The following is a 12,422-nucleotide window of genomic DNA, read 5'->3' on the forward strand; positions in this document are numbered from 1 at the left end:
GAGACGCCTCCATTATTAAGAGTGCAAACTGCTTTTCTAGGAATCCTGAGTTCGGCTCCCAGACCTGGATCTAGTGGCTCATGACAACATATAGCCCTAGTTCCAGAAGTGTTGTTGTCTCTGATCTCCATGGGGACCTGAACATAGGTGTATATACCCACACAAACATTCATACATAATTAAAAATAATAAAAATAAATCTTAAAATAAAAACAAGTATGCATGACCACAACATTGATTTAGCACATCATTTTATAAGAGCTGTGATATTTTTGAAGTATTTTCCCTTTAGTAATATCAGATACCCAAAGCTATCTGATCCCAGAACAAAAAAGAATAACTACTTGAATATACCAGTCTCTAAATTTGCAAGTAAATTTATAACAAAAAATTTACAGACCCCAGATGGTCCGAAAAGGTTTCCACTAACAAACATAGCTAAAAATATAAGGAAGAAAAATACACGGATTGTAATTCAAAGTGGTGAAACTTCTTCAAATACAAAAATACCATCATGTGATACTTACCAGTATCTTTGTGACCCTTTAAAATATAAAGTGGCATTGGACTGTCCAGCGAGAAAATGCAAATATTGTGGTCATTTCCTCCAGTGGCAATTAGTCCATGAGGATATATGTCACTTGAGGGTATGATACACACACAAGACACAAAATTAGAGTGGCCGCTCATACAGTGCATTTCTGTAAAGCCCCTGTTAGGACTGGAAAGAGAGGATCATTAATACAAACACACTTGGCCCCTGGCTCACCCTAAGACATCAAACATAAAAGACATTCATTACTACTCAGTACACAGGTTGAGTAAGTAATACACCATTTAAAGAACTGTTTTTAATCAAACATTAAATAGCTATGTTGCATGAGTAAGGGATTATATATCAGATTGGGAAAAATCTGATGTGATTTCTCAGTACGAGTCTACTGATTAGCAGGAAAAACAAGAAAGCAGAGGGCAGGGGATGAACACTGCAAGTGCTCTTTCTCATTCCCCACCACCTTTCTACTCATCAGGTATTGCTGCTCTAAGAAATCTTTGGGGAATTGAAACAAAAATTAAGATAATGAAATCTACAGTCAGTAAAGTAAATTTGCTCAATGAAGTACTACCTTACTACCCTTTAGTAAGGTATAATAGTATAATATATAGTATATTATTATTAATATTTAGTATAATAGATACATCTGAACAACTAAGAATGGGAATCATTTTTAGTATGCAATAAAAAAGAGAAACCAGTGCCGGGCATGGTGGCACACACCTGTAATCCCAGCACTTGGGAGGCAGAGGCAGGCAGATTTCTGAACTCAAGGCCAGTCTGGTCTACAAAGTGAGTTCCAGGACAGCCAGAGCTGTACAGAGAAACCCTGTAAAACAAAACAAAACAAAACAACAACAACAAAAAAAACCAAACAAACAAATAAACAAACAAAAACAGAGAGAGAAACCAATGTACTATTTGGGGGAGCACAATACATTAATAAGTGTCTTACATTACAAGTGATTGCCCACTTCTCACATACATCAATCTTTTAGCATCCCCACCTTAAGTAAATCAAACAATGATACCATATACTATGTAGAAAACAATAAGCTAGTAACTAAGAGGCTGGTACAGGTCTATCTCTAGCAATAAAAGAGTTTACAATCTACGTGCAACAGCTAAGGCAAGTGCACATAACAAGATTAAACTCCTGGACAAAAATTGAACAGTTTCATTTCTTTCCAAAAGCGCATTAACTAGTCACCTGACTGTAACAGCAGTTCATGGCTCAATAAAAGCACTGCTGGAGGCTGGAGAGATGGCTCAGAGGTTAAGAGCTTCGACTGCTCTTCGGAAGGTCCTGAGTTCAAATCCCAGCAACCACATGATGGCTCACAACATCTGTAATGAGATCTGACGCCCTCTTCTGGAGTGTCTGAGGACAGCTACAGTGTCCTCACAATAAATAAAAAGCACTGCAGGGAGGATGAAGGTAAAAACAAACAAACAAAAATACACTTTTCAATACTGTCAGACCAGCTGTCAAGTAGTAAAGGCCTAGGAGTCCCATAGAAAATGATTTCTACACTGGCAGCAGGTTTAGAGGAGAACCAATGTACCGATCAGCCCTCTCCCCAAAAGGACAAAAACTGCATAGACCCCCATGAAAATGCTAGCTGATAGGAAGAACCAGGACTGTTTCTCCCCATGTAGACAGCAAATGCACTGGTAGTCAAACCCAGAGCTTATGCATACCACATATCCAGCCTACTGAAGCTAATTTTACTCAATTTTAGCAATAGGAACAGTAGCTACTGATCTGTCAGTCTCTAACTCTATGGTGGGTGATCCTCCACATATAGACTGACTGCACACAGAAGAAGAAGTCAAAGTGTGCATATATCATCCTGTCACAGCAGAGATCAGTTCTCTGAGCACAGTTTACTATTCAAAAATAGGCGGCCATTGTTGAAACTTCCTATCTGCCCCGTTCATACAAACTGCCTCTCCAAGTGGTGGTTTATGAGAAATTTAAAGGACTGACCATTTTGCCCCTTTAGCATGCTTGTTACCTATTTTTGAGAGCCAGTAATAAAACCCAAGATATTAGGTGTGGAAGTCTGCAGTACCAACACTTAGAGGACTTTGAACTAAGTCAACTTTGGCTACACAGGTAGAGGCTGTCTCAAAATACAAATGGCCTTAAAACAAGGCTATTCAAAAGCCGATTGCATATACAGGGATGTTACAACTGAATGTGCATGATGAGGGAAAATGCAAGTGAGAAAAGACCTAAGTGTACACATCAAGTATACACACTGGGCTGGTATTTGACACAGGGACATGGAACTACAAATCATCAACAAACTCTGGCTTACTCAAAGGAGCAAAATAAATCACTAGAAGTGGTTTCTGAAAAAGACCAAAAAGCCAAATGGCAGGCCCACTAGTCAAAAAAAATCTAAGAGAGGCATCCTAACAGACAGTTCAGTTAAGTATTGGTGCTTGATGACCTGAGTGCAATCACTCAGGCCCACATGGTACAAAGTGGCTACTGTTGCAAGTTGTCCTCTGACCTCCAGAGTACTGGGGAAAGTGTGTCTTCCCATATATACACAATAAATAAAATATAATAAAAATGTGTGTGTGTGTGAGAGAGAGAGAGGGAGAGAGAGAGAGGATTGTAAGATACCAAGCTTGAAAATAGAGAAATGGCTCAGCTGATAAAGTATCTGCTGTGCAACCAGCACCGAGACCACCAAGTCCGGACCCTCAGCATTCATGTAAAGTCAGGCTGTGGCCCAGGTCTGTAACCTCAGCAATAGAGAAGCTAAAACAGGCAGATCCTGGAGCTCAACTGGCCAGCCAAACTAAATAGATGAGCTCCAGACTCGGTGTGAGACATTGTCTCAAAAAACTGTGGACAGTGATTGAAGAAATCATCAACATCCACCTCCAGCTTCTACATACACACAAACCTTATTCACAAAATGATACCAGGTAAATTTCCCATTAAAAACAAAACAACAACAACAACAAAACCTTTGAAGGCATGGCTCAGTGGGAGAGTATTTTACATGGGTGAGAGTCTCTGTGCAATTTCCTCTGTGCACCTATACAAATAATTCTTGAGGCATGTGACAATGGGCCAACGTATTCCAAGTGCTAACACTTGCAGGCGCGCATACACATAGAGACACACACACCAAACAAAACTTACCCATCAACAAATAGTGCTGTTTTGTTCAACTGTTGTTCAAAAAGGAGGTAAATGAAGACATTTCCAAATAACAAAAGCAAGTGAATTTCATACTATCAAACTTGCCCTCTAAGAAGTATGTGTTTTCCATATGAAATGAATTCAGAGTCATGTGAAGAATAATGGTCCTCATCTATGCTAAAGGTACAGACCTAGCTACAATCTCAGCACTTGGGAGACCAAGGCAGAATCTCCACCTTGAGGCCAGCCTTCAGGTAAAGATGCTTACTCACAAGCCTGACTGGCCTGAGTTCAATGACTTGCACCCAAGAGCTGTTAGGAGAGAATTAGTTCCTACTAGCTGTATATATACACATACACAATTTCAGAGTTTTCAGTTACTCCCCCAGATCAACTAAATAAATTTAAATAATAATAAAAAAGCTAATATAGAAAATAATAAAATGTATTCACTTAAAATGTCAATGGAATAAATGCTCTAATCAGAAGACAGATTGGCAGAATGCCTAAAAGCATGATCTGAGTATGTGCTGTCTACGCACAAGAGTTTCAGTTTAGCTCCCCAAACACAAATACACTGGAAAAAACATATTCCATGTAAACAGTAAACAAAAAAGAGCAAGGGGGAGCTATATAAATATTAAACCAAACATCTTTAGTTAAAAACAGGTATCAAGTCAAATATATTATTACACATTAATAAAATTTCATGCCAGGTGTGATGGTTTATATATTCCTGGACCAGAGAGTGGCACCATTTGGAGGTGTGACCTGGTTGGAGTAGGTGTGTCACTGTGGGTGTGGATTTAAGATCCTCACCCTAGTTGCCTGGAAGTCAGTCTTCCACTAGCCGCCTTTGGATGAAGACGTAGAATTCTCAGCTCTGCCTGCACCATGCCTGCCTGGATGCTGCCATGCTCCCCCTTGATGATAATGGACTGAACCTCTGAACCTGTAAGCCAGACCCAATTAAATGTCTTTATAAGACTTGCTTTGGTCATGGTGTCTGTTCACAGCAGTAAAACCCTAACTAATACACCAGGTATGCTGACATATGCCTGTGATTCCAGCAAATTGCAGGCTAGGTCACCCTAGGTTACATGGCAAAACCTTGTACCAAGAAATTAAAACAAAAAAAGAATAAATACAGCAATAATATTCAATAAGTATACAGTTACGTGTCTGAAGTGATCATCAAAATGCAGCAAGTGACAACTGACTGGCTGAGTTGCATTGTCACAGTTGCGACCTCAATATCCCACCCAAAAACAGGATGACAACACAGAGAATAAGCCAAGGGCCTGGGGTACAGTTCAGCAGCAGAACACTGCTCAGGTAAGGCTGGGTATCCAATCTCCAGCAAAGCCAAATTAAAAAAAAAAAAAAAAAAAAACAATCAAGAAAACAGAGAGCTTGTACAATACAGTAATAAGAATATATTCTAGCCAAGAACAAAACATTATGAAAGGCAGAGCAATTCTTCTAATCAGAAAATTAAAACACAGTCACCATATGATCTAGCAATTCCATTTCTGATTATATGTGCAACAGAATAAAAACAGTCTCTAAGAGCTTCTTAAGCAAAAATTATCATATAGCAATTTACAATAGCTAAACCATGGAAGCCATCCAATGTCCACCATGAATGAATCAATCAGAAAAAAATGTTTATGCAAAAAGAGAATTGTATTCAGCCTGAAAGAGGAATTTTATGTCACTTTAAATGTCAATGGATTAAGTGCTCTAATCAAAAGACAGAATGCCTAAACATATGATCTAAGTATGTGCTGTCTACACACAACAGTCTCACTTGTATGTAGAAATTCTGGCACATGCCACAATATGGCCCTTTGAAGACATTATGCTAAATGAAACTGGCCAGTTATAAAGTGAATACTGTAGAGTCCACTTATATGAAGTACAAGTTACCTAAAGTGAAAATCTTGAAGACATACAGAAGAGTGGTGGTAGCCAGGAGCTAAGGAGAAGAAGGGAAGCTACTACTTTAATGGTATATAGTTCCAGTTTTCCAAGAAGAGATTAGGAAGATGGTGGTGCTGAAGGTGGTACAATGTTATGATTGTAGTAAACACCACCAAACTGTACACCTAAAAATACTCGAGGGTCAATTCTGTTGTAGTTTATTAAAAATTGGGCAGGGATATCGATGGCTTAGTTGGTAAGATCGCATTCCACACAAGCGTAAGGACCTGAGCTTGGATCCCTTGGACTCATATAAGTAACCAGTTATACCTGTGAGCACCTGTAGGTCAGTGCTGCCTGGAGGGAGGTAGGCACAAGAGAATCCCTGGAGCCTGACTGCCAGGCTAGCCTGGACACAACACTCAAAGTCATCCTTGGGTATCTGCAAAAGCATGTAGACAAACGTGCTGTGGTGGTTTGAATGAGGATCGCTTATATATTTTTATATATGGCTCCCAGTTAGTAGAACTAGTTGGGAAAGATTAGGAGGTGTGGCCTTGTTAAGAGTAGGTATGGTCTTATTGGAAGAGCTATGTCATTGAGAGTGGCCTTTGAGGTTTCAAAAGCCAAGTTTGTGCCAATCTTTTTTTTTTTTTTTTAAAGATTTATTTTTTATTTTTATGTATGTGAGTACATATACAGATGGTTGTGAGCCTTCATATGGTTGTTGGAAATTGAATTTTTAGGACATCTGCTCGCTCCAGTTTCTCTGGTCGCCCTACTCAATCAGGTCAACTCTGCTTGCTCAGGCCCAAAGATTTATTTATTATTACGCATAAGTACACTGTAGCTGTCTTTAGACACACCAGAAGAGGGCGTCAGATCTCATTACAGGTGGTTGTGAGCCACCATGTAAATTTAAGATAAAACATTTTCTACAATGTCTCTGGGGCAAAAGAGATGGCTCCAAAAACAACTGGGATTTGAACTCAGTTCCATTGGAAGAGCAGTCAGTGCTCTTACCTGAGGAGTCATCTCACCAGCCCAGCTTGTGCCAATCTTGCTCTCTGACTACAACTCGAAAATCAGATGTGAGCTCTGAGCTCCAGTGCCATGCTTGCCTGCCTTCAGCTGTGCTCCTCGCCATAAGGTTCATGGACTTACACTCTGAAGTGTAAGCAAGCCCCCAGCTAAATGCTTTATTGTAGTTTATAAGTTGCCTTGATCATGGTGTCTCTGCACAGAACTCTCTTTTTAAAAAAAGTGAGGTGTGTGGAATATGTTGAGGCTAAGGCAGTAAGATCAAAGGTTCAAGGACAACCTGAGCTACAGAGAAGAGTGGATTAAGAGGGCTATCTGTTCAGTGAATCTCTTAAAATAGCACCAAAAAATCAGACAGAATTTAGAACCAGTCAGAAGTTATCATAGAGAAAATTCTTCTAAGGCTAGCTATTTGGTAGTAGGTAATTTTAGTTTATGTACTTTAATGGGATTTTTAAAATGTGATTTCAAATTATTTTATTAATAAGCTTGGAGAAATTTAAGATAAAACATTTTCTAAAATGTCTCTGGGGCAGAAGAGATGGCTTAAAAAACAACTAAGACCCCGTTTATGTTTGTTTCTGAAGCAGTGGTATGAAGTCTAAGCTTAGCTCACAGGAACCACTCTCTGGACATGTAGCGTTACTCCCAGCATCACAATCTGCATTATGTAACATATGTGTATACTTTAGCAGGTCCCAGCATAGTTGTTTATTTAGGTTATTTACAGTGATCTATTAGGTTCTTAGTTCCACAATTTGGTCTCATTTTCTTCTTTATATCTTCCCAGGTTCCTACCACAATATTTTACAAGGTAAGCATTAAGTAATTCTTAAGTCAATGACAAAATACTTAAGAAGCATTGGTGGGGGAGACAGAGGCAGAGCAGGGAGACAAGCGGCCCTCTTCCACCCCTCGAATATCTGAAACTTTTGCTATAGAAAAAGTCTTGAGGAGGAGAGGGAGCAGCAGAGACACACAGGGATCATTGAATCTTGGAGTGTAAGGACATTTACATCACAGTCCAAGATCATAAAAAACAAAACACCAGAGGCCAGGACGATAGCCTGTAGGCAGATCAGCATAATCAAACAGCTCCCCCATAGTGCTACTTTAGTCAAGGTTCCAGCCAGCAACCCCACCCAAGAACACAGCTTCCCAGAAGGTTTTCAGATCTTCCTCCTTAGAACTGAGCTCATAATAAATAACAGGCATCCAGGGAGAACTTCCAGCATCAAAGAGCAGTGTGGGAAAACACAACTCTGGAGGAAGCAGACCACCAAGAAGAAAAGAACTTAAAAATTAAACACCAGTACTCACTGCAACCACAAACCAGAACATAAGTTCAAGTCAACCCACTAGAAAGCAGTACAGGTGAGAAAAGAGGTGTAGAATACAAACTCAAATCTGAATAGGAAGTTCCTAAGAAAGAAGACAGTAAAGAAATGGAGAAAGAAACCAAGTGTTAATTTGAAAACGGGCAGAGGTTATCAAAACTAAAAAGCTAACTAATGATCCAGGAAAATGGATGAAAACAGAGTCCTTTTAAAGTGTGCACATGGGAGAGGGGTGGGAGGAGAATAGGTAAACACACTAGGCTGGTTTAGACTTCTGGACAGCCTAACAGCGATAAACAATGGAGCGATGCTGCAAAGCCTGGATAGAAGATTACTTCAGGATTAGAACTGTGTAACCACTACAACTGTCACTATTCCAGCAAGACAGAAAAAAAATGTTTTCAAACTTGCAAGTCAAACAAACAAGCACCTTTGTTACTGATAACCTACATTCAGGGAGCGCCGGGATTGCTATAAGGCAAGAGATGAAGAAAACCAAGAAAGTGAAAGCTACTGTTTAAATAACAGAGATCCAACACCAACAGTCTAAAGAAAGGGACAGTAAAGTTACCCATGACTACCTGTGCTCTAGTAACAGGGGAGAAAGCTGTCACCGTCAGAAGAGGAAACCTGAAATTATCCAACGGTTTTAGATGTTAATTTAAAGAATTTGAAGTAAGGGGCTAGAGAGATGGCTCAGTGGTTCAGAGCACTTTCTGCTCTTCCAGAGGTCCTGAGTTCAATTCCCAGCATCTACATGATGGCTCACAAGCACCTGTAATGGGATCAGATGCCGTTTTCTGGTGTGTCTGAAGACAGCTTCAGAACTCATATACAATAAATAAACAAATCCTTTTAAAAAAGATGCAGAAAGGCAGTGTAACTCTCTTTAAAAGAAAAAAAAAAAAGAATCTGAAGTAGAATTACGATAAATACATAGAAAACTCAGCAAATGGAAACCCAAACCAGAGGGGGAAAAATAGTAATAAACACTGATTTAGTCAAGCTAAGCAAAGGTGAGCAAACAAAAAAGACAAGACTAGATGGGGGTGGGCAGAAAATAGGTAAAACTAACTTCAAATAAAAAAAAAAATCAACACATAAATATTGCAACATTGCAATTTACATTGACATAGGAATAAAACACAAAATGAGCAGTTAGATAAAAACATTGCCTCTGAGGAAAGGAAATCTGGGATGAGAGAGAAAAGAAACTGGCTTTCCTAGCTAATCCTATAGAACCATCTTGATTTAGGATCCCAGGTGCTCAGTGTTAACCCGAGGGAGAAGTCACTTTTATACTAGCACAGTCAAGAAAGATAAAATGTAAGGTCGTAAATTTTAAAATTAATCTCCAAATATGGGTAGCTTTCAAGAGGCCAATCAATACAAAGACAAAGTTGCTGAAGCCATACCTCATCTCTCGCACCCCAGAAGTTTGTGACAGAGTAGTGGAATCTGATTTAGTGTGATGCCAGTTTAAAGAGGTCTGAAGCCAGCCATGTGAAACCAGGGCAGGCTACTGGTCTAGTTCATAAGATGGTTTCTCTGCCAAGCTGTACCTTTTGTTTTTTTCAGTGGACTTTGGCTAAAACCTAGCTGTTAAGTCCACCCTAAAACCCATCTCTTTTAACCTCCTAAATTCTCCCACCATTCTTGGTTCATCAACTACTAAAACAGGTATCCTTTAGAATAGGTACTCCTTAAACCAATGTTTTCATCCTTGTAGATAGATATATGCTTGTACTGGACATAGTTTCATTTGTTGGGCACAGGGTTTTAAGTAGGCCAAGCAGTGAGCTACGTGCTATACCTCAATATTTCTGAAGTTTATTTAATGAGAACAAGGGTTTTAGAGGTACAATTTTCACCAATAATTATAATTATTACTAGTTTTACTAAGTGGTTTGGGATGTTAGCCTCTCCATAGTTGGAAGAGACTATGTGAGGCCATATCCAATTCAACACAGCAGTTGGCTCTATACCATTCTTACTCTACCATCGTCCACCGGCTGCACTGCAAAAGCCATCAAACACCTACTTCCATGCTTTGCCTTTAGACTTTTCTTTATTCTTTTTTTTTTCTTTTAAGATTTATTTATTTATTATATGCAAGTACACTGTAGCTATCCTCAGACACCCCAGAAGAGGGCATCAGATCTCATTATGGATGGTTGTGAGCCACCTTGTGGTTTGCTGGGATTTGAACTCAGGACCTTTGATAGCGCAGTGCTCTCACCGGCTGAGCCATCTCTCCAGCCCCCAATTCAAGTGTTTTTCCATATAAACACTACAACCTGGCTCCTGCTAGCCTTCAGGACCTGAGCTCATGGAATACTCTATCTTCTGCAGACCTGGAACCTAGTCCTCCAACTACAGCTTTTCCACTTTAAAGTTCCCCCAGTCCACCCTCCAAGATCAGCTTACTCAATCTAATAAGAGATGCCAGCTTCAACACACACACAGGAGGAACACCTCGAAGAAAAAGAGAAAAAGGTTCCTACTAATATCTTTTCCGGTCTAACTCTATATTCTCACGAGAGATTATAAGAAAGTTCTGTAAACAGAGAGCACCTGTCCTCCTGTCAGTGATGTCTTTTTCCAATTTACCTTCCCAAAGTCACTAACCTGTTTGCTGTCATAAATTTTTCGACTAATCAGGGCTTTAAACGTAACCTCTGATATTGATTTGGGCTGGATTTTAACTTTTTAGTTAACCTTTTTTTATTTTTGGTGGTGGTGGTGAAGTGTGTGTGTGTGGGGGGGGGGTTGGAGGCAGAACTTCAAAGCAATGATAATTTTTCCTCCTCGAGAAAACAGAACATTCCTACACAACGGTAACATTTGAGGAGGTTCATCCTCTCCTCCCCAACCAGACTATAACTTGGACAACCAAGAGAGGACACCATGTGTAACTGTCTGCAAAGCAATTACTGATAGTCTTCAAAAATTTAAATCTGAGAGATGGCTAGAGAGCAACTCCTGAGATCGGAGCCGAGGAGGCAAGCCAGATGTTTTCATAGCGCCGAAACTGGGAGGGCGCAAGAAGCAATAAATACTAAAGTCTAAAAGAAACCTAAGGGGTTATCTGCCAAAGCTGAAGGCCCTTAAGGTGTTTTAAGATGCTCGTCCAAGGTCAAGTCGCCCGTTAGTGGTCAAGTCAAGACAGGCAGCCAGGTCCTCCAATCCCATCCATACTCATCCCCCCGAAATCTTGTCGGTTTCACAGACAGCTCCGGGAAAGCCCAAGCTCGGGAATCGGCAGGGAGGCAGGAGCAGCGCGGACACCAGGAAGAGGGAGATTCGGGGCAGGGAAGGAGGGTCACTCCTCCCACGTGTCTGGAAGCCCGTGGTCCACCCGCGGGCGGCGGGTTAGCAGCGCTCACCTGTCTGGAGCCCAGAGGCGGGTGGTCCGATCCCGGGACACAGACACAAAGGCTCCGGGCGGGTAGAGGCAGCACACCAGGCCCCTCACGTCCAGTTCGTGGCCCGGGAGCGAGCAGCTCAGCCGGTATCTGGAGGCGCCGCTCGCCATGGCCAGCGTGGATCCGGAGCCCGGCTCCCGGGCACAGCGCGAGACTCGTCCACGGGCCCGAGCCGGCGTACGCCAGGCGGCGGCCCGAGACCCGCCTGCAGGAGAGGGGCGCCGGAGACCGGAAGAGCCAGTCAGCCGGTGCGGAAGGACCGCGGGGGAAGGGGCGCGCCGAGCCGCCTGAGTGACACAGCAACCCTAACATACACACCGGAATTCATCATCCACCGCGGCCCGCGGTGACGCAGAGTGTGTGCGTCGGGCTGCTCAGCATCGCGGACCGAGGCTCTCTACTCTTCTGCGCCCTGGGTCGCCGGCCGAAGAAGGGACGGTGAGATCTGGAAATTCTGCGTAGGCGCCGGAGGTCCGGATCCGGTCGGAACCGGGTCCATTTCAGAGAACAACCGAAAATCTGTAGTAGTTTGAGGGCTGTTAAATAGGAACTACAAATCCCACAATGCCGAGCGTCCCGGGTGGCTCGCCGGCGCGCTGAATCCGGATGTTTTAAATCTAGGGGCTCGTTTGACTACTCAGAGTAGTAGAGCAAAATTGCTTGTTTGCTTTACGCCACGATTTTTTTGCCCTTTTTTTTTTTTTTTTTTTTTTTTTTTTTTTTTTTTTTTTTTTTTTNTTTTTTTTTTTTTTTTTTTTTGCGTGATTCTGGAGCGTCTCCCAAGATTTTCATCAGTTATATATTTAGCCAAACCCCGATGGTGTAAGTAGGAGTCTCACTACATTGCATTGAGAGTGTCTACATCGTTAGCCTTCCGTATTTGCGACATCCATCACACCACAAACCTTTGTTAAGTTGCCAAATCCAAGTTGTGTGTTTTTCTTCACTGTTCTTAAAACCCTCATCTAGGCTTG

The 12,422-nt window shown here is 41.4% G+C and overlaps 1 protein-coding gene across 1 annotated transcript in view; it reads right to left on the reverse strand.

Moving 5' to 3' along the window:
- Positions 1 to 11,942, reverse strand: part of Plaa (phospholipase A2 activating protein) — a 32,934-nt gene extending 20,992 nt beyond the window's left edge. Inside the window, exons 1-2 of the mRNA XM_021200097.2 lie at positions 11,410 to 11,942; positions 528 to 721 (exon numbers count right to left, since the gene is read on the reverse strand). Of these exons, the coding sequence (XP_021055756.1) occupies positions 528 to 721; positions 11,410 to 11,558 (343 nt within the window). The 5' untranslated portion in view covers positions 11,559 to 11,942. The remainder of the gene's footprint in view (positions 1 to 527; positions 722 to 11,409) is intronic.
- Between the last annotated feature and the right edge of the window lie 480 nt (positions 11,943 to 12,422).

The sequence above is a fragment of the Mus pahari genome, chromosome 6, assembly GCF_900095145.1.
Source record: "Mus pahari chromosome 6, PAHARI_EIJ_v1.1, whole genome shotgun sequence".
Taxonomy (NCBI): Eukaryota; Metazoa; Chordata; class Mammalia; order Rodentia; family Muridae; genus Mus; species Mus pahari.